The 21,289-nt window shown below is 48.4% G+C and overlaps 1 protein-coding gene across 7 annotated transcripts in view; it reads left to right on the forward strand.

The window, feature by feature from the left end:
* Window positions 1-21,289, forward strand: part of GALNT18 (polypeptide N-acetylgalactosaminyltransferase 18) — a 362,102-nt gene that overhangs the window by 87,058 nt on the left and 253,755 nt on the right. The window contains exons 2-3 of one of the 7 annotated variants that reach the window (XM_077963394.1): window positions 10,725-10,816; window positions 15,749-15,834. The exons of the other annotated variants lie outside the window; for them this stretch is intronic. Coding sequence (XP_077819520.1) covers window positions 10,725-10,816; window positions 15,749-15,834 — 178 coding nt within the window. The remainder of the gene's footprint in view (window positions 1-10,724; window positions 10,817-15,748; window positions 15,835-21,289) is intronic. 7 annotated transcript variants of the gene reach the window in all.

Raw genomic sequence — 21,289 nt, forward strand, 5'->3', positions numbered from 1 at the left:
TGTGACCTCAGGCAAGCTGTGTGATCTCTCAGTGCCTCGGTTCCCTCATGTTTGGAACAGGAGTAACAGCAATGCCTCTCCCATAGAATTATTATGAAGATCAGCAGAGTTGATCTGGATAAAGCACTTACAACAGTGTCTGACCATAGTGAGCAGTGTATTCATTTTTATATAAAACATAAAACATTCTGCTCACTGTACAGAGTAAAAATGTAACTGCATGAGATGGCCTGGACAAATCCGGGAAGCACCAGCACCACACACATTTGAGCAAATTAAATAAGAAACTTAGGTAGTGGTGCTGCCTGGCTTTGGCCAAGCCCTGTTCTTTTTTTGCCTTAACATTCTGCCTTGAAGCACCACTTTGTGAAGCTCTGGTCATTGTTTTTGCAAAGTAGGAATGCACAAGGCATAACAATGGTGTGCACCTACCACATGAAGTGAAGCTGAACGTCACTTTGCTAAACCCAATTAGCAGAGTCCGTAAGTCCTTCTCTTTAGAGACTCATTCTAGCTGTGATCTATGTAAGTGGCATGCAGGGACCAGGAGGCTTTTTTGTTTGTGTCAGTTTTCATTTCTAGGATATGGAGTTGCTGAAGGTCTTGGTGGGTTTCATCAACTATGGAGCTGTAGAGGAAGAAGCTGATGTCAGGAAGGCAGAAGTTATCAGAGGCCAGAGCAGCAGCATCTGATCAGATCCTAGTGAGGTGTGAGGATGGCAGGCCCTAGTTTTCTCCCTCATACTTTCCTCTGTGGGTAGAGTCACCTTGACTCTCTTGGGAGGCAGGATAGAAACCTGGCTTAGCACTTGGGCTTTGGAGCAGACAGACCTAGTTGAACAACCTGGCCCTGGATCTACCAGTTGTTTGATCTTGGGAACTTTGTTTGCTAACCAGTCCAGTCCTATTCTGTAAAATACAGATAATGATAGTACCCATGTCACTGAGCTGTTGGATTGAGTTCAGTGAGGAAATGTATAGAAAATGCCTGGAACTCAATAAATGAAAGCTTTGATTATTAGTATTGCTGAGTGGTCTTTTCCATGTGTCCAGTTTAGCCCAAGGTCTTGATAATTTCGTGTCATTTCCTCTACAGGCCCCTTAAAAGTGTGGTCAGGAATAGCTGGAGAGAGAACCTAGGTTGAAAGATCTGCTTGCTTAGACTAAACCATGAATTACTGTATATATGTTTGGATGGGAAATGGGTGGAGGACTTGGACCTCCGTGGATAGGGACCCCCCTCCACATGGGAAAGGCCCTCCTTGTGATTTCACACTGCCTCTGTGGGGACTCCAGAGGCAGTTACAGGAAGTGAGGAACAGGCAGAAAAGCATGTCTAAGCCAGCAGGGCACTGTGAGGCCCCAGGGAGCAGGACAGAGCATGGCATACAATGGTCCCCAGGGAAGATGCAGGAGGAAGGTGGGAGCCTGGCAGGAAATGCATCTACTGGGCAGGCTGCAGCTGAAAGCACCCACACTCCCTGGAGGAAGTCACACGATCCAGGCAGGAGGGCAAACCTAGCAGGGGTTGGCTGTGGAAGCGTGGCTGGCTGCGTGGTCAGAAGTTCTGGCCAACGGCATCTGAGCCCAGCCTGTGGGCTGGGGACAGGGCAGGGTTCTCTTCCCTGGGAAAGAGCTGGCATGAACTTGGTAGCCCTTCTGTGGAAAATGGAGCCCATGAGAACCAGGAGTCAGAACTTGGCCTAGGACATCAGAACTTGGCCTCCATGGACAACAACGGCAGCACAGAAAAGAATAACACTGGCGGTTGCATCTGTTGCTTTGCTATGTGCTTCAAATCACATTATTTCAAATAATCTTCACACCAACTCAATGCAGAAAATATTATCACCATGTGACTGTGTAAACTGAGGCTCATCTAAGTTAACTGACTTGCCTTGTGTTGCAGAGCTGCTCAATGGCAGAACCAGGGGTCACCGTGTCTGCTCAGTCAGTATCTCATGCTTTTACTCATGGTACCAGAGTGCCCTGGTCTCCAGCTGGCCGGGGGCCAGGGTCTGCCTCACCAGCAGCTGTTCACACTCATTCTTTTTGTATTATGTAAAAAGCACTGCACTGTGGGCCGAGAGCCATGCAGATACTCCATGGGACTTTGGAAGGGATCTGATGAAGTTCCTTATTCAATTTCCTCAATTTAAAGACAAGGAAATGGCAGTTCAGAGAGGCTAACAGCTTTGCCTGTGATCACTCAGCAAGGCAGTAGTGGAGCCAGGACCCAAACAAGGTCTACTGGCTCCCTGCCCCACGGCAGCCCCGCTGCATTGTGCTGTTTTCCTCCCATGCTGCAGAGGACGTGGGCAGACTGCTGCAGGCTGCATGTGCTGCTGCTGCTGCATGAGGAACATCAACAGAATCCAGCATTTAAAGGCCACCAGCATATCTTGAGGGACAGGTGGCAGGAGTAATTTGTGTCTGCAGTTGTCTTTGTAAACCCAGCATGGAGAACATATCAAGAAGCCAGCAAGAACTGCACAGGTTCTATTTGTCTGCTAATTAGAATGAAGTAAGTGCCAATGGAAAATGGATTGAGGAAAAGGTGGAAATTTTCAAGTCACATAGGATGGCAGGAGGGGTGGCGATCTGATGTCTTGGGCGAGGATAGACCTGTATCTCAGTGTGTATGTCTGTGGCTCTGGCTCGGCTATTGCTCTCATCTGTCTCCCTGGCTGACTAAGCATCTTGAGGACAAGACTGTGTTATATTCACTTTCACATCAGCAGCATCCAGCACAGAGTCTGGCATGGAGTTGGCATTGAGCAAATGTTTGTTGACTGACTGAATAATTGAAACCCATTACTCAAGATAAGAGTGAGACAAAATGGCTGGTGAGTTGCTCTTTCTCCTTTCGTATTATGCCTACCATGGGCTAATACTTCCTCCTTTAGAGGGTTCTGGCAGATCTCATGGTCATTGTGTGTCTCTTTGAATATCGGCCTCCCTTAGGGGCCATCAGGTTGGCGATAGGAGTCACCATTGGAGTTTGTTAGTTCTGACCAGCTGTGGTCAAAGGCCTGAACCAGTTGCCCATGGCCAAGGGCCTGGACACCAAAGTCCGGTTGCCCTAGTTCAAGTCTTGGCTTCATCACTTTCCATGACCTTGGGCAAGCCACTTGACCTCTATAAGCCTCAGTGTCCTGATCTGTGACATAGGGGTGCTAGTATAGGGTGTGATGAGGCTGCATGAGATGATGCATAGTGCTGGCACATAGCAACACATCTCAATCCATGTTAGGTCTTGTACTATAATTCCCTGAGGGGCTGGGATACATGACAGACCCAGCCCTACTCCGTCTGCCAGGCAGGCAGTAAGCAAGCCATGGCCCTGTGCCATGTCGCCTTTGTTTAGAAGCACAAAGGAGAGCAGGAGACAATGAGGCAGAGAGAAGAGGCATCTATTAGGAATGGCACTGGGAGAAAATATCAGATACACAGACGTGCACCGGGGCAGGCCAATGATTGGATAACATTTTTGTTCTGTTTCTTTTATCCATAACTTAGTTATTTAAAGTGCAGGAAAAAAAAAAAAGCCAGAATACACTGTTTCATTTGTACAAATAAGGATTATAAATAGCTGTTGTGGAGAGGAGGTAGAGTAGGAGGCAGTGTGGAGAGAGTGGAGTGCCACGGTGAGCCCTGACTCACTGCCGTGGGGGCCGGGGTCCTGTTGGTCTGGAGACAGTACATGTGTCTGTCTCTGAGCGAAAATGTCGCCTCACTCCTGGTGGCTCCTTAGGGAGACCTACATGGATAAAGAGCACTGTGGCATTGGAACAGGCTTGGAGGGCATTAGTATCAGAAGGTATGGCAAAGACAGTAGGATTTGGAACAAGGCAGACCTGGGTACCTGGGTTTGGATCCTGGCTTCCTCATTGACCAGCTGTGAGACTGCTGGCAAGTTGGCTGGGCTCAGCTTCTTCTCTGTAGCCTGCAGGTGATGACAGATCACTAATAGGGTGCCCTGAGGATGAAACAAGCCTCAGAAGCTACTTCATTCCTGGTGGCAGCTCAACAGAACAGGAGTTCATTGCCAACTTTGGCATGATAGGCAGGTATTTCTGAGGCCAGACAGCTGTAACATTTTCTGGGTTCTGGAGATTACCTAAGGGCTGGGGAGTAACATGGATTGGGGGTGAGGGGAGCAGGGCAATGCACTGGTTAGTCTGAGGGGGCAGATGTACCCAGACCCCACTTTGACCTCTGAACAGGTCTCAAACTTTGAGCCATCTGACCTTCCAAAGAATTAGGCCAGTAATTATTATTATGACAATTATTTAGCACCCTTGTTGCCATCCAGGTAATTACCTGGCATTTTAGTTTCCATCAGCAGCATAGACTGTCTGCAAATTATCTGCTGTTGAATGCTCGCCCTGGCCTTGCCAAGAGAGTAGGCTGAGGGATGTGTTAGCAACTCAGTCTTTCTGAGGCTCCAATTCTCAACCATGCGTCAATCAGAAAGCCCTTGTCCTGGAATTTAATATCATGCATGGCTTTGACCAAGGGCCAGCCTTGAAGCAGCTCAGTGAGAAGCCCTCTGTGTTTTTCCAGGACTGCAGCCATAGACATATTCCATTATGTTGTTCAAGATGATCTGAGCTCAGGCATTGACCAGCTTGGCTCTCTTCATGACTGGTGAGCTTTGTCTTTGTCTTTAAGAATGCAATTGGATTTTCTTCTTAGCTTCAGTTCAGTTTTATGAGCATTGATTGAGTGCCCACCGTGTGGCCATGATTATGTTCTGTGTAAGGAGACTGAGAAATAGCGCAGGGGAGTGGAAAGAGCCAGGGCTTGAACTCACCTGTGGCTGAACGCCTCTCACTGCTCATTAGCTGTGTGCCTTCAAGATAGTTATCTGAAGCCTCTGAGCCTTGGTTTCTCACTTGTAAAAAGAGATGAACAATGATCTACGTGGTTTTTAGAATGGAGAAGTGGTTGTAAAGTCCGTGCTCCAGCTCAGGTACTCAATGAATGATAGTCATCTTTTCCTGTTGTTCCTCTCTCCTCTCCCCTCCCTTCCTCTTCCCTGCTTTCTCCTACTTTTTTTTTTTTTTTCCTTGCCCTCCAGGAACTTAGTGTTGAGCTGTTGGGCCAGGTGGAGACCTAGGTTAATCATTTCAAAATGGTGTCAAAATGGGAGTAAATGGGACACTCTGGGATTCAGAGATGGATGCCCAAAGATAGTTTTCTTGCTGTCAGCCTTGCAAGTTCAGGGAAAAGGTGTATCCTATGCACGTGTTCATGACACACGCACATACACAGCTGCAAATGTGTAGAGACTGCAGGTTTATAGTACCTGCACTCACACACACGTGTGTATACATACACAAAACACATACATATCCTCACCTATCAGAAGGGGCCTGACCCAAAGCAGCATACACCCCAGTTGTTTACATGAAAGGATCACAGTGAACAGATTGAGCCAGAGTTAAGGGAGCAAGTGAGAGGGTGAGAGACCCGGAGACTCACAGCAGGAGGGAGCTCTTGTTATACCTAGGGCTGGCTGGACAAGGGGAGAACTAGTGTTACCAGGGTAGGGTAGGAACCAAAGCTTTGGAAGCGATGCTGCCTGGTGCAAGGTACAGTCACTGTGGAGACATGGACCCAAAGCACTGCAGGAGAGGAAGAAATACCCTGACCGCTCTGCTACCCTGTGATCCCCTATGGATGGCTTCCATTGGCTGAGCCTTACTGAGGAGGCTGGGTGCTGCATAGGCAGGGGCCTCCTTCCTGGGCACAGAGCCTGGCAGAGAAAGGGGGAAAGTAACCAGCCCAATGTGTATGCACTTGTGTACACTCATGTATAGGCAAGCACAGGTTGTCTGAGCTTCTTCCTCCAGGGCACTCAGGATTGGGGAAGGAAGAGGGGAACAGGCAGGGGTGGTGCAGCTGGCATGACTTCCAAGCCCCTCCCACATGTCTGCAATGCTGGCAGGGTTCCTAGACCTGTGCTGTGGACGGGGCTTCCTGCAGGGTTTTCTCAAAGCCTGTATACTGTGCTGCCTCAGTTGCTTATGAGAAACCTTGATTGGCTTCTACACTGCCTGGCTGTTGCTGAAGGCAGTTATGGATTTACACATATTCAGGATAAATCCCCGTGTAGTGTCTTTCCCTTTCTACTCCAGCAGCACACTCAGGAGGGGTGAGAGGTACAGTGCAGGTAGCAGGCAATGGCCTGTAGCAGGCAGGGGGCTTGTCCTCAGAGTAGGCCCCAGCCTGGGGCGCGGGCATGGCATCACAGTGTTGTCCTCAGTGAGTGCCTAGTTCCTGCCTTTGTTTCCTCGAGGCCCCCAGAGGCTGTGGTAGGCTCTCTCCCACTTGACCCTACCTCCTTGGCTCTGCCCTTTTCCAGTGCTGCTAGTCTCAGTAGGACTTTTGCCAGGAAGTGGGAGCTGGTGGCTCCAGGCTGAGCTTCTGTGGGGCACCCAGTGGACAGTACATCTGTGGTGCTGGTTGACAAGAGAACTCTGTGCTCTCCACCCAGCAGCACAGCTGACCAGAGTGGCTGTGTGTTGTGAACACTGAAGGGCTCTACAGGTGACTTTGTCCAAGTGCTGGGCAGGTAGAATGGAGGTCAGGAACTTGGCCTCCAGTCCCAGGTCTGTGCGGTCTGGGAGGTCTGGAGAACTCCTTAGTCTTTTGCCCGCCTTTTCTTTTCCTCTGGAGGATGCCTGTGGCACGCCTGTTTGGATCCGATGGACTTCCAGAAGGGTTAACTGAAAAATGCATTCCAGATCACAAAGCTCATGGGTCTGTCCTGCCCACTGGCGTGTTGAGCAGGGTCTGCCCAGAGTGCTGTATGGATTCAGGTCCAGTTGATGTTGCCCTGATGACTGCTGACAGCACCCACGGCTTGAAGGTATCTTCTGGAGGCAGAGACAGGGCCCCGTCAGCAGCCCGGGGAAGAGGACAACCTTCCTGTTTGCTGTGGACAGAGGGCATTTGTTCACTTAAAAAAAATGCCTTAAGTTATTAAGTGCATGCTGAAGATGGCAGGAATCTAGGGGCCCCTTCCCCACTCTGTCTGAGTTGCTTTAGGGCTGGAATTTGCTTGCTCCAGCCTTCCCTCCTCTCTGGCTGGCCTGGCCTCCTTACTAGAGGCATCACAAGCCCGTGCATGTGAATGAACCTGTGCTGGGGAGGAGGGGATGGAGGGCCTGGCCCTGGGGCACAGTTAAGGCGTTGACTTCAAGAAAAGCTGCTCACGTGGGATGTCAGTATGTCTGTGATACCTGAGCTGTCTCCCAGCTGCCTTGCTCAAGCACCCTTCCTTGCTGAGGACTGGACTCTGAAGAACTTCAGGAAGATGCAGGAATGTTTCTGTAGAAGAATTCATACTGAGTATGAAAGCCAAAGACAGTTAAACCTGGGTACAGACATATAGTCATGTACACACTCACACACATACACACTAACACGCATACACACTCATACATATGTAGTCAATCTCTCAGACACTCACAGACCTACTCACACACATTCACACAAAGGTACACATGCATACATAGGCACATGCTCATATACAGTCTCTCTCCTTCCCCCTCTAACATGCATGTGCACACATTGCAGCAAACATGATCTGCATATGTCTGTGTGTGTGAATGTGTATAAGGAGATTATTATAAAGAATTGGCTTACACTATTACTGAGGCGGAGAAGCCCCAAGATCTGCAGTTGGCAAGCTGGAGGTCTATGGGAGACCATGATGTAGTTCTGAGTCTGAAGGCCTGAGAATAAGGAGAGCAGATGGTATAAGTTCCAGTCCAAAAGCTGGCAGGCTTGAGACCCAAGAACAAATGTTCAGTTCAAGTTTGAAAGCAGGAAGAGTCCAGTGTTCCAGCCCAAACAGTCATGCAGGAGGGGTTCACTCATTCATAGAAGGGTCAGCCTTTTGTTCTATTCAGGTAGGTCTTCAACAGATTGGATGAAGGCCACCTACATATAGTCAATCTACTGATTCAAATGTTCATCTCATCCAAAAACACCCTGAGGCATATCCAGAATAATGTTTGACCAAATATCTGGGCACCCCATGGCCCAGACAAGTTGACACATGAAATCACATCTGGTACCTGGTGACTTCATGCATTAATAGGTGTCCTGGTGCAACACAGGGCAGGCACTAGTAATACCTCCTGGAACTTTTGGTCAACCCCTGGAATACAGAAGAGGTTGTTATCTTGGATGGGCCCTTTAGTCATGGAGCTAGCCAGGTGTCTTGGCCAAGCCCCACACTAGCCTTGAGGACCTCTCGCAGTAGCAGAATGTCAAAGCTCTGCCCATCAGCTTGTCTGAAATGACACTTCTTATCTTTCACCTGTTCACTCCCTGGGTTTAACAGCAATTTTTGCCCCATGGTTTGCACCAAAAGCTTGGGCATTTTCTTTGAAACTCCCATGCCCTCTTCCCTTATATCCTTTTTGAATCAAGTCCTGCCAGTTTCTTCCTTTTTAATATTTCATTCTCAAATCTATCACTTTTCTCTCTCTGCCCATTAGTATCACCTGGGTCCTAGCTCCCATCATGTCTTTCTACTTTCCTGCATCTACCTCCTCAGTGGTTCCCTTGTTCTCAGTCTTGCCCCACCTAGCCCATCATCCACATGTTTGTCAGGGAGATTTGTGAACAAAAAGATCTGACAGTATCAGTCTCTGATTAATTCCCCTTATCACTTTCTCATTGCTTTGTAGAGTTTGCAAGCTGATTCCCTAAAGGCCAAATGCAGCTCACAGTTACATAATCTGATTGCCTTTACAACTGAAGGTGTGTACCTTCTGGTTTGCCACAGTCCTCCCAACTCCTTACCATCTTACACCTGCTTCCAACTCCTTACATCTTACACCTGAGCAGGTTACTTGTCTAGTCTCTGAAGTCAGAGGTCCAAACTCTTCCACATCACATTTGAGTTCTGTCACAATTTGGCCTTAGCTGACCTTCCTAGTTGGATTTTTAGGCAATTCTACCTAAGTACTCTGTGCTTTAGCCTTCCTAGTCTACACCCTTCCACAAACACACAATATTCTTTGCCTTTATCCTTGCCATTCAGGTTGCTTGGGTGGCCTTCCTCTTTTGAACTCCTGAATAATTTCCAATTATCCTCTAAGACTCTATTCATATGCCACCTACTCTCTGCTGTCTTTCCATAACATTCTCTAGGATTCAGTTTCCTCCTTTGTAAAATGGGGGTAATCATAGGTCCTATGTGATGGAGCTGTTATGAGGATTAAATAAGATAACCCATGCTAAGTGCTTAGCACAGTATCTGGCATATCAGAAATGCTCAGCAAATAGCCAGCTGCCAGTCTGCCTGGCATCTAGAAGTGTTGGTGGTTTGGGCAGTGGCAGGGCCTCTGCTGTTTGTCTCCTGCTAGGGTGACTGAGTTTAACAGGCTCTTACTATTCACAGTTTAAGAAAACAGAGAATAATTGGTGTCCATCAGGCAATGAGTAGAAAACAGCTCATTGCAGATGCCTGGCTTTGATGGGCTCTTCAAGACAGGGGAGGAATTTGTTATGCCCAGAGAGCTGGGTTTTAAAAATGTATAAGTATATATTTAATCTTGAAGAAGTTTAAATATTTCATGGGCCATTGCTCATGGCTTGGTACCTCTAATTGCTGAACCTTGGTGGCAGAGACACTGCTTTGTGGCATCTGTTTACAGTTCTGTAGAATAAAGCTCATGTGGACATTTACTTAGGAAAAATCTGTGAATTGCAGAACCACGTAGGAATAATAATTATTGTCCCTGTTTTGGTACTGGAATGAGCTGACTGTATCAGCCCGGAGACTTGAAAGGCAAACAAGTTATCTGCAGGGGTAAAAAGAAACACCCCAATCCAACAGCAGACCATAGGGACATTTGATCAAAAAAGTGTCTTAGATAGTGAAACATAGGTTCTGTGCCAGATTTTCTTTTTCTTCATGCAGAGAAAAGCTACTGTAGACAGAAGCAGATGCTTCTCTTCTCCATCCTTAGTCCAGAGTTGGCAGGGGACAGGGGTTTGGGGGGTACCTTCAAGACAATGAAGACTTCTGGAAGTGTCACTGCACAGGGAATACGGGCCTAGACAGGAAACATTCGTGGCCAGGAATGCCAAGGTCATTGGCAATCTGGTGTCAAGGCCTGGAGAAATGCATTTATTAATGGGAAAGCATCATCCCTGTTTTGGAATCCTTCAGGAGAGGGTGCCCACATCAGATGAGAATTGTCATACTTTAGGTGCAAGACTCTCATAGACATTGAGGAACCTGTCCATCTTAGGGTGTGGCGTGGACTCGACTGGATTGCTGTTCACTGAGAGCTGCTGTGCTCCTGTGGGAGGGTAATATTCCCCACTTTCCCTGGATTTCACACTTCACCATGTGACTTATTTTGGCTAAATAAATGTGAGCAAAAGTGACATATCACTTCCAGGTGGAAACTTTAAGAGCCGATATAGCTCAATGGTCAATGGTACGGGTGTTCTAGCAGCTCTTTTCCCAATGTAAGGGTGACAGTAATGACACAGGAGCAGGGATCCTGGGTGACCCTGATGGTTGTGTAGCCTGAGATGTAGACTTTGTGATGTAAGCCACTGATAATTGGGGTGTTTTTGTTACTGCAATATAGCCAGCTCTCTCCTGACAAATACACTATATTTTTTAAAAGAAAGAATGATGTATTTATTACTTCCATGAATAACTATATATATTCTGATTTTTCTAGCAGAAAGACAATGAAAGAAGTAACTATACATGCCAGAAAGGGAGCAGCAGCTGCATTTTTAAAGGAGCATCAAAGACCCCAGGAGTCTACTTGTAAGAGTCTACGAATTTATTCACAAAGTCGTGCTATTCTACCATCACACAAACACTCTCACCCACAGAAATGTTTGATCTATAGCCAGGCCCATGGATTGCAGGAAACTGTTACATGGAAACACCAATACTCGCTTCCCTCCCTCCACCCACATCTAACTTCCTGTTCTTCCCTGATGACATCCTGCCTTTATGGCTTTATACATCCCTGACTGCCTGCCTAAAATGCCATTGCTCTCTTCTCTTCCAACATCCTGTACCTGAGAACGCCTAGCATACATATAGCAAATGTCTACCCTGCCTCTGGAGCCTTTCTCATACCTTTCCCTCACTCCAGGCAGATGGAAGTTTCTTTCATGTCTTTCAATTGCCAACTGGTCACCCCATTAGCATGTTGCAGAGACAACTCAAATGTGATATGCATGGCCAGGTGTGATGGCTCATGCCTGTAATCCCAGCACCTTGGGAGACTGAGGCAGGCAGATCACCTGAGGTTGGGAGTTCGAGACAAGCCTGACCATCATGGAGAAACCCTATCTCTCCTCAAATTACAAAATTAGCTGGGCGTGGTGGCAGGCACCTGTAATCCCAGCTACTCGGGAGGCTGAGGCAGGAGAATCGCTTGAACCCGGCAGGCGGAGGTTGTGGTGAGCCGAGATCGTGCCATTGCACTTCAGCCTGGGCAACAAAAGCGAAACTCCGTCTCAAAAGAAAAAAAAAAAAAGAGTAGTGTGCACTACACCGGATCATCAGCTTTCTTCAAGCCTGTTGCCCTTTTTGTCTCCCCCATATCCACAACTGACTCCACCCTCCATTTAGATAAAATCGGTAGCCCCGTATTCTGTGTTTCACTCATTCTTCCCCTGTCTCAACCTCATCCAATCAAGTCTTACTGATTTCGCCGCTGAAATGTTTCGTGAACTTTTTTTGCTCTTACTATTGCTGTTTCAGATAAGGACCTTATCATCTCGTACTGGTTTTCATCTCACAGTCTTTCTTATTCATTGAGCTCCCTGCTTCTCATTCACCTCCATTCTACCACTTCTAGGGTAATATTTCTATTACCCTAGAAGGTAAGGATCCAGTGGAAACTTTCAGTCATTCCTGTTTCCTTGAGAGTGATGTTTAAATTGCTAGGATGGCGTTCTGGGCCTTTCAAAATCTCCTCCATTTCGTTGTTTTTCCTACCACTCCTCCTCCCCACCCTGTCTATATTCTGGCAACACCAGAATGTATTCATGCATATATATGTATTTTTTTCTTGCACCTCTCCGAATTTGTATATTGGTTTTTCTGCATGAAATCCCCTCCTTTCTCTTCAACCTTCTCTGATAACCCTGGACTTAGTCTTTAATATCCAGTCCGAGTTTCGCATCCTCTGGGAAGCCTCCTGGAAACCCCAGGCAGAATCTCTGTCTCCTTTCCTATTGCTTCTCAGAGCTTGTGTTTTGCTTCTCTTAAAACACTTCCACTCCCTGCCAGCTATGATTCAAGAATGACACAGATAAGTGTCTTGAAGGCAGAGACTGAGTCCTATTTACTTATGTATTTCCTTTGTTCACTAGACAATGATATGGAGTGCTTCTCCATAAATGTGTATCAGTCTGTTTTGTTGTAACAAACAGCTTCCCGCCCCCAAATCAGTGACTTAGAATAAGAAACACTCTAGGCTTACATTAAAGTTGGAGACTGTGTGAGTCAGTTGTGGCTGCCACAGCTCCGCTAGGTTCTGTTCCACGTGTCTTCCCATTCTGAGGCACAGGCTGAAGGACCAATCCCTATTTGGAACACGCCATTTTCCTGGAAGACAAAACGAAAGTGAGAGCCTCCATATGCAGTGGCTCCTAAAGCTTCTGCTAGGGCCTAGTTTATATCATATCCCATTGATCACAGCAAGTACAGGCTCAAGCTCAGTATCATTGAGAAACCATTCTCCCATAGGATAGAGGGATACTGCAAGGCAATGGTAATAAATAACCTTGTGTAATAGTTCACAGAGAAGGGGGACAGATAAATGAGAATTATACTCTACTGCAATCCATTAAATTAAATAGACTCATGCTGCTGAAAAGGACCTTGAAGAACTCCAGTTTCCTCATTTGTTGGGCGTTTGTCATTTTGGGCCACCTAGCATCTGAGCCCACTTCTTATGTTTGGGAAATTTCCTACTTCTTGAGTCTTGGTGGGAAGAGAGGCTGATCAGAACAGGCTTCTACTAGATAAGTGATTTCCAGCCTTTCTTGGATTTAGGGCCAGGTCTATGACTTGGGCTACATCAATCACAAGTATTTGATTTAAGACTTTGAATCAAGAGCTGGTACTTCGCACTAGCTAAAGTGCCAGGAGCCTTGAGTTCTTGGGGCCCTGGTAGCTGCAATGCAGTGCCTAGTATCCACAGTATTGGCGGTGCCCAGAGGGTCCTCTGCTGAAGTAAGATTTAGGGTGATGTACTTGGTGACCTGAGAACCTGGTTCTCTACCTCTCTGGCAATTCCATGAGCTTCCCAGTGTCCTTTAATTAATTCACTTCTGACTCATGTTAGCCAGTGCTGTTGCTGTTGCTTATAGCTGCGTGTCCTACTTCCTTTCCCAGGGAGGCAGGGTGTAAGATTTTTAAGAGCATTAGCTTTGAAACCAGACTTCTTGAGTTTGAAGACCTCTAGAGGTAGCTCTCGGTTACCTCTGTACTGGGAGCAGGCAAACTACTTAACTTCCATGAGCCTCCGTTTCCTCACCTGTAATGTGAGAGTGACAATAAGATTTGCCTCAAACAGTTGTTGTGTTAAAAGAGATGCTGCACTTGGAGGGGATGCAGGACCTATTCTGATTGCAGTTCTTTGAAAGAAAGCGAAATGACTGTCTCAAGTTCATAATGTCTGTGTGTGGCAAAACTGGAAGGCAGACCTCCTGGCTCAAAATAGCACTGTAGACCTTCACTCAGATGGAATTTATTTTGTGGACATAATGAAAGGGCTTGTAATAAGAAAAAGCATGTAAATTGCTACTTTCTTGGCAAGCAGTTTGTAAGGGAGAGTCTCTGCCTGAATTGTTAGTGCACTGCACTGCGCTCCATCTCTTACTTTACTCTCATCTGCCTAATCTGAGGACAGGGGAAGAAGTTTCATGTTTGGTGCTCCAAGAGAATTTCAGAGTAAGGGTGAGGAAACTGTAAACCCAGATTTGAATAGGAAGCTAGTCTATCCCATGCTGTCCAGGTGGCAAATGTGTGCTCCAGACTTCTGAAACAAGTAGCACAGATTGTGCACAGCTAGCTGCGTGACAAGTGTCCTTGTCGGTGGAGGAGAAGCCGCCACACTGAGACTGTTAGATATCTTGAGTTCTGTGGATACAGTGGACTCTCTGTTTTGTTTTTATGTTTCAACATCCGAAAAAAATCCAGTCACAGTGGCTTGTATCAGGATTCTAGCAGGCTCTGAGCTCTTCTGCGGCAGTCCCAAGGAGCGTGGCATGTGGTGTGGACCAGTCAGAGGTCTTCCCTCTGCTTATTGAGCTGAGTGGTGGTGGGACAGCTGACGCAGAGCTGCCTGTTTCTGTGTTCTTGACAGTGGCCTCTCTGGGGTCAGCTGGTCCCTGTGCCTCCTCCGTGGGGTTAAAGCGAGAAAGTCCCTGTAGGAACAGCATTACTGCAGGAACAGGTGCAGCCACCCATTTGGCTCTGGCTGCCCTGGACTCTATGGCAAAGTGCCTGTTGGCTTCCTTTCCTGGACAAGGGTGTGTGGGCCGGGCCTCTGAGTGGGCTCGCCTGAGTCACCGTTCCCTTCACATAAGCTGCTTCGGAAGTGACTGTCATTGTAGTGCAAATTATGTTTAGGAAGAAGGTGGCTTTGAGCAATTTTTGTTCTCCCGCCACTGTAATCTTCTCTGCCATTTTCTGATAGTGAATAAGAGGACTGAGCAGTTCAGGAATGAAGTCGGAGCTCAGGAAAGTGGCTGCCCGGCCTCAAGTTTCTTCCTTGGTGTAATCAGAACTCTCTCGGGCCTGCTGAGCATCTGTTTTGCCCTTCACAAGGCCTGCAGAGTCCCGAGAACTGGAGAGCAAGTCGCTGTGAAGGGACTCAGAGAGTCACTGACTTGGCTTAAAGAACGAGGTATGAGGAGTGAGTCCAGCTGGTGGCCAGCGAGGGGCTGAGCGTTCTGGCAGGTGGGGCTTAGACCACAAGTCACCAGAGCTCAGGACAGACTTTCCAAGGTTTTACCTTTCTTGTAATTTAAAAATATTTGCTAGTTTGTACCCTGTTTGTATCCAGATAGTGGTGATCTTTAAGATCCTTAGAGAACTTCTAGCTCTCTAGTGAGGTGGAGGTGTCAACTAATTCAGGGCTCAGTATGGAGTACAAAAGAGAGCCAGGAGGTGGTGGGCCTTGGGTGGAAAGGAAGAGGGTACGAGATTCCTAAAGCTTCCCTCCCTGAGGAATTGCCAGCCCGTGGCTGCTGTCAGCTCCCATGAGAGATGTGTCCTGGAGGATACAGCCAGGTAGTCAGGAATAAGGGCATGGGGAGCCTTCCTAGACGGCAGTGGAAGGCCAGCCAGGAGCTCTAAGGCTCCCTGCAGTGGACCCTGCGATGTGCTTCCCAGATCCCCGCCAGGAATGCAGGACTAGTTTCCCCACATGCTGGCGTAGGGCCTGCAAAAGCCTCAGCTGCCTATCGGGTGCTCCTGCTGAGGGGACTGTCTTGCCTGTCCCTCGCCCCCTCCCCGGACTGATCTGCAGGACATGCCTGACCGGGAAGGGGTTCCTTCACTCCAACCCACGACAGCTGTGCAGGGCCACCCCATCTCTAACACTCCCCTCATGGTCAGTACTGCGCTGCAGCCTGGCTTTCCCTCTGCCCCATTAAGCTTCCCCCTGCTCCTGGAGGTGTGGGCCCCAGAGCTCTCCCTACTGACCTCCTGCTGTCCTCTATCTCATAGGCTGCCTCACAGGAAGCCAGCCCACAACATCCCCTTGCACGCCACACAGGCCCTGGGTCATCTCTGGGACTGTTCAGGTCTGCTCGGTGAGTGGCATGGAACATCTTTTCAGAGATGCCTGACATGCTGGGGCAGGGGAACGGGAAGCGGGCTGCTTGCCAGGGGCTGTGAGTGTCTGTGACTGGCAGGGGCGCAGTAGGCGTGCTCACACTGGCTCAGCAGGCCAGAGAACACACCCAGGCACCAGGCTGCTTGTGCTTGAATCTTGCTCTACCATTTGCTCCCTGGGTGATCTGAGGCAGGTTATTTAAGCCCTCTGTGCCTCAGGTTTCCCATCTTTAAAATGGAGAAGATAATTGGACCTCCCTCACGGTGTTCTTATGAGGATAAAATGGGGGAAATCTCTGTAAAGCCTTCAGAACAGTGCCTGCAGGGCATACAGTAAGCGCTACAGGCTTGTTGGTTAAAAACATCGCCCAAGGGCACTGGCCAGGGACTCTCTCCAGGGGCCTACCCAAATGGCAGGAAGGGGGTTGTGCTCCTGCTCCCCAATGCCAGCTGCTTGCACCCTGGCTGCCTCTAGCTCTTGGACCCCTCCTTTGGTGACTTCTGCCTGGTCGTTGGCTGGCAGACCTGATCCAGTGTCGCTCCTTGGTCATAAAAACCCACTTCTGGCAGGCACTGGGAACAGTCACTGTCTGCTTGCACCGTGGTCATGGCCCATCCTTACCCACAGCCTTTATATGCCTGCTAGGAGCAAGAGTAGGAGTGGGTGGGCTTCCAGAGCAGGCCTCCAGGATTTCCTGCTTGCAGTCTCGTCGATGAGCTACATCTCTCCTTCCCCTGATTGCTCCTGCAGTCAGGGCGAGATGGGGCTGAGACAGGGGGATGGGAGAGTGCCTGGAAGGTGGTGGCAGCAGTGAGACCATGGAAACTTTCCAAGGGGAACCGAGGCAGTTGATGGGGAGTGAAAGAAAGATGCAAATCAGGCTTTCCCTGGCTGGCCCATATGGAGAATGGGTTTCTGGCCTCCACATCTACTCCTCACCTTTCCCAACACTGTTTTTGGTCCCAGGAGGCTGATCTCTATGGACTGCAGCAAACAGGCTTCCATGCCTCTGGCTTATAGGTGGGTGTGGCGGTGGAGGCATTTGGCGGTATCCTCGCTCTTCCGTAAACAATGCTCCCAGCCACAATTCTTGCTGGGCTCCTAGAAGGACTCTCTCCCTTGACCCCTCCAGGCCTAATGTGGCAATGGCTTCCCCCTTTTGCTAGCCCAGGGTGCCTCTACCTCTGTTGACTTTCCTTAACCCTGTCTGCCTTTGTAAATAGTTTTTAAATTAAACTCCGTTAGAAATTTCATGCTGGGGCCCTGACAGATCCACATCCCTCTGGGCTGATGCAGCCCCTGGGCTTATGGCTTGGTAAGCAGGGTGTGGGCTAGATTGCAGCCCCCCTCATGCCCAGGTGCCCAGATGCAGGGCACAGTCTATGCGATTGCAGCTAGTACTGCTGGGTGGACTGAGTGATCTTTCTTCCTTATGTGTAGCATCTCCATTGCCGGAGAAGATTCTGGGTTTGGTTCCATCACGGAGGCTGGCACGATCTTTTAGCTGCCATAGCATCATCCTTAGAGTGGAAAGTGGACAGAGGAAGCCTGGCAGTGCTGGCATAGCCACAGCCAGGAGAGGAGGCACCAGGATGTTCTGAGGACCATGGCCCCGGGTCCTCTTCCTATTTTTTCCCTTCTGTACTTAGAGAAGCTGGTGGGTCCAGTCCTCCCTCCCCATCTTCTATGACTAACACTTTACTCCTGGATCTACTGGTTTTGACTTATTTCTCAAATAGAATCCTTTCCTAATGAAAAGCCACAGAACACAGGGGCCCCAAACCTGTCTTTTTCTATGTCCCTGTATTTTCAAGAATTTGCATCTCTGTGTCTTTCTAACTTTTGGGAAGACCAAGAGCGACTCTCACTGTTTTGGTTTAGATGACAGGATCTGGCATGCCCTGCACTCCACCCTTAGATTTTTTAGTAGAAAACCAACCCTTGTAACCACGACACCTAAAGGTACATCATCTCTGCTAGGAAGGATTCAGAGCAGTGGGAAAGCCCTAGAAATCCCAGATCCAATTAATAATTCCATAGGACAATTCATTGGAATGCACAAGTGCTTAACTAAACAAAACCATAATCGAACTTGTCAGAAGTGATTCACGGTTGTGTTAAAATTTTCTCATTCACACATCATTTCCTCTACAATTTAGTTAGATAACAAACACTACTTATCCCGTCACTGGCTTTTTCAGACATGAAATGCAGTTTGTATCTGTATTGGGTTCACAGCAGAGAAAGGGCTTTCAGCTGGCTGGTGAGAGGCAACTCAGCTTAGGAACAGGCAGGTCTTGTGCAGCCAAGCCCAAAGTCAGCCTGGTGTCCTGTGAAGTTCTCTGCAGTCTGGTTTTGTGTTTGAGGATAACACTCTTCTGCTGGTATCTTTAGGGCTCTGCCACCTTGGAGACTGCTGGAGGATGACAACCCTGCCTTTGGGGCAGAGCCTTTTAACCAGGCCAGGATAGGCACTGTGGCTTGGAGAAAGCCTACTTTTCCCAGGATGCCTTACAATGCACCGTTATTGCTTCATTCCTTTAGCTGAAGCTGGTAATCATGGGAAATTGCAGATTTCTTTTCTTTGGAGGGTTATCAGTATTCTTACCTTGGAATAATAGTTTGTCAAGCCTTCTTCTGAGTAGGTTTTGAAGCTTGGGGGCTGAGGCAGGGACCATGGGGGTGAGAAGAGATGGTCCTAGATGGCTCAGCAAGGACAGACCACTGGGACTGAGCACTGTGGCAGGGGCCCTGTTTCTGCAGTCTCATCTAGGTAGCTAGTCTCACAAGGGGATAAATAGGGGAGTAACCACTTGTTTTTAAATATTGTTTAGGACAGGCCAGATCTGTACAGCCCCAGAGCAGGGATGCCAGGGCTAAACGTGAGGGTCTCTATAGCTTTCTGGGGATAACTAATACATCACAAATATGCATTTCAATTGATTAAAATAAGTCCATGTATGTGCATATGTGGATGTATATATTCCTGTACATCCTCTTTTTTCCCCCTCTTTATTTTTTCCCAGGAGGAAAAAAGTATTTGTACCTATAGCAATGAAAAGATATTTTAGTCCTAACAGGGTTCAGAATCCCAGTAGGTTTGGGTGGGTGGAGGCTGAATCTCGGATCTCACTTGAGCTAATTGCCTTTGCAGTATAATGACGTCCACCTGGCCTGTTTTACACAGCTGACCTTATCTGGGTGTCTTAGTCTGTTCAGGCTTCTATAAATAAGACACTGTAGACTGGGTGGCTTATAAGCAAAAGAATTTGTTTTTTATAGTTCTGGAGGCTGGAAGTCCAAGATCAAAGCCCTAGCAGGTTCAGTGTCTGGTGAGGGTCCTCTTCCTGGTTCATAGTCAGCCATCTTCTCACTGTGTCCTCACATGAGGACAAGAGAGCTCTCTGGGATCCCTTTTATAAGGGCAATAATCTCATTGATGAGGGCTGTGCCCTCATAACCTAGTCACTCCCCTACCTCCTAGTAGCACCACCTTGGGGGTTAGGATTTCAGCCTGTGAACTTTTGGGTTCATACACATTCAGTCCATTGCACTGGACGTATCGCAGCTCAGTCAGCATCAGCCGTGGTCATGATTTACCCCAAGCTTTAGCACATCCATATGCAATAATAGTAGCGGGAACAGCGACCAATAGTAGAGAACCTATTGTGTGCCAGCACGTTCTGGGTGTTTGGCCCTGTCTAGCGCCAACAGTGCCCCTGCAGCGTGGGTCTTATTGATGACGAGGAAAGGCAGACTCTGAGGGGTTACAGGACTTTTCTTTTTTCTGTTTGTTTTTGTTTTGAGATGGAGTTTCACTCTGTTGCCCAGGCTGGAGTTCAACGGCATGATATGGGCTCACTGCAACCTCCGCCTCCCAGATTCAAGTGATTTTTCTGCGTCAGCCTCCCGAGTAGCAGGGACTACAGATGGACTCCACCACGTGCAGCTAATTTTGTATTTTTAGTAGAGATGAGGCTTCACCGTGTTGGCCAGGCTGGTCTCGAACTCCTGACCTCAGGTGATCTTCCCACTTTGGCCTCTCAAAGTGCTGGGATTATAAGTGTGAGCCACTGCGCGCAACCAGGACTTTTCTAAGGCCACGTAGTGCTGAGACGAGAATCTAAGTCCAGGCCTCCTTTGCTCCAACATTCCAGGGATGGGCTATTTGGGAAAAATTCCTTTGATTTTCAGGGTGTCTAAGGGTGTTTGCTCTTCAGCGTTTTACATTGTATAGGATGGCCGTGCTCCCTGTCCCTACACATCCTTCCCTTCCAGCCGGGCCCACTTAGCAGCTCTGAGGGCCCTGTGCCTGATCAGGGGCTAGAAGGTGACTGTGGTGAGGGCCCATCTCACTGCTGTCCCTGTCACAATCAGGGCCCAGCCCCATGTACTCCTGGACTGCTTCCCTGCTGTTTATCCCAGCTCCTCAGAGACCTCACCTGTCACTTATCCTGCAGGTGACTGGGCCCCCCAGAAACTTTGATCCTCCAGCTCTGCATGGGCTTCTTGCTGAGTTGCCTCTCTCCTGTTGAGGAACCCACCTCTCCTCCCACTACCTCCCTCCCTCGTGGGGCCCTGCCACCTGCCTTTCAGGGCCCTTCCTTCCTGCCCAGTGATCTGCTCCCACAAGGGGATGTGCGCTTGCTCTTCCTGCTCCTGGGAACGCTCTTCCTCCCAGACAGCCACAAGACTTCCTTCCTTTCCTGTGTTCAGGGCTTTGCTTAGGTTTCAGCTGGTCAGAGAGGCCTTCCCTGCCCACTGCCATCAGATAGCCCATGGCTCATCCCTCTCCCTCTCCCGACCCAACTCCATTTCTCTGTGTCACTTATCGCCATCTGCCTCATCTCATCATTGTGGGTTTATTTGTTTTGTTGTCCCTCTCTGATAACTCACTAGAACATAAGCTCCATGAGGGCAGGGGCTATGTAGTTTTGCTCAGTGAAGCTGACAGGTAGGCAGCACACAGAGAGAGCAGGAGCAATTGGGGCACACAGAGACTTGGGTTCCAACCTGTCTCTGCCACTCACAGGTGTGTGACCTAGAGTGTATCCGAACCTCCGGGAATTCCCCATCCCCCCCCGCCTTTTTTTGTAAAACAGGAGTATTAATCTATTTATCTATAAAATGAGACTATCACTTCCTGGCTCTTGGGTTGTGAAGATTCGTACTAATAACCCACATTTACTGAGTACGGGTCATGTGCTGTGCCTCCTACCAAGCCCTTTGCAGGGTGACCTCATATTATTCTCATGGTATTTTAGGAGAAACCCCTGTTCTCAGTTTACAGAGTGCACAGCTGAGCCACAGAAAATTGAAGCGACTTGCTTGAAGACCCGCAGCTAGAAGGTGGCAGATTCAAAACTTGAATGCAGGCTCTGGATCTGGCCTCTGTAATGCCTCTCATTTGGACCACATGAGCGTAGTGCACA

Source organism: Macaca mulatta, chromosome 14 (assembly GCF_049350105.2).
Source record: "Macaca mulatta isolate MMU2019108-1 chromosome 14, T2T-MMU8v2.0, whole genome shotgun sequence".
In the NCBI taxonomy this organism is placed as follows: Eukaryota; Metazoa; Chordata; class Mammalia; order Primates; family Cercopithecidae; genus Macaca; species Macaca mulatta.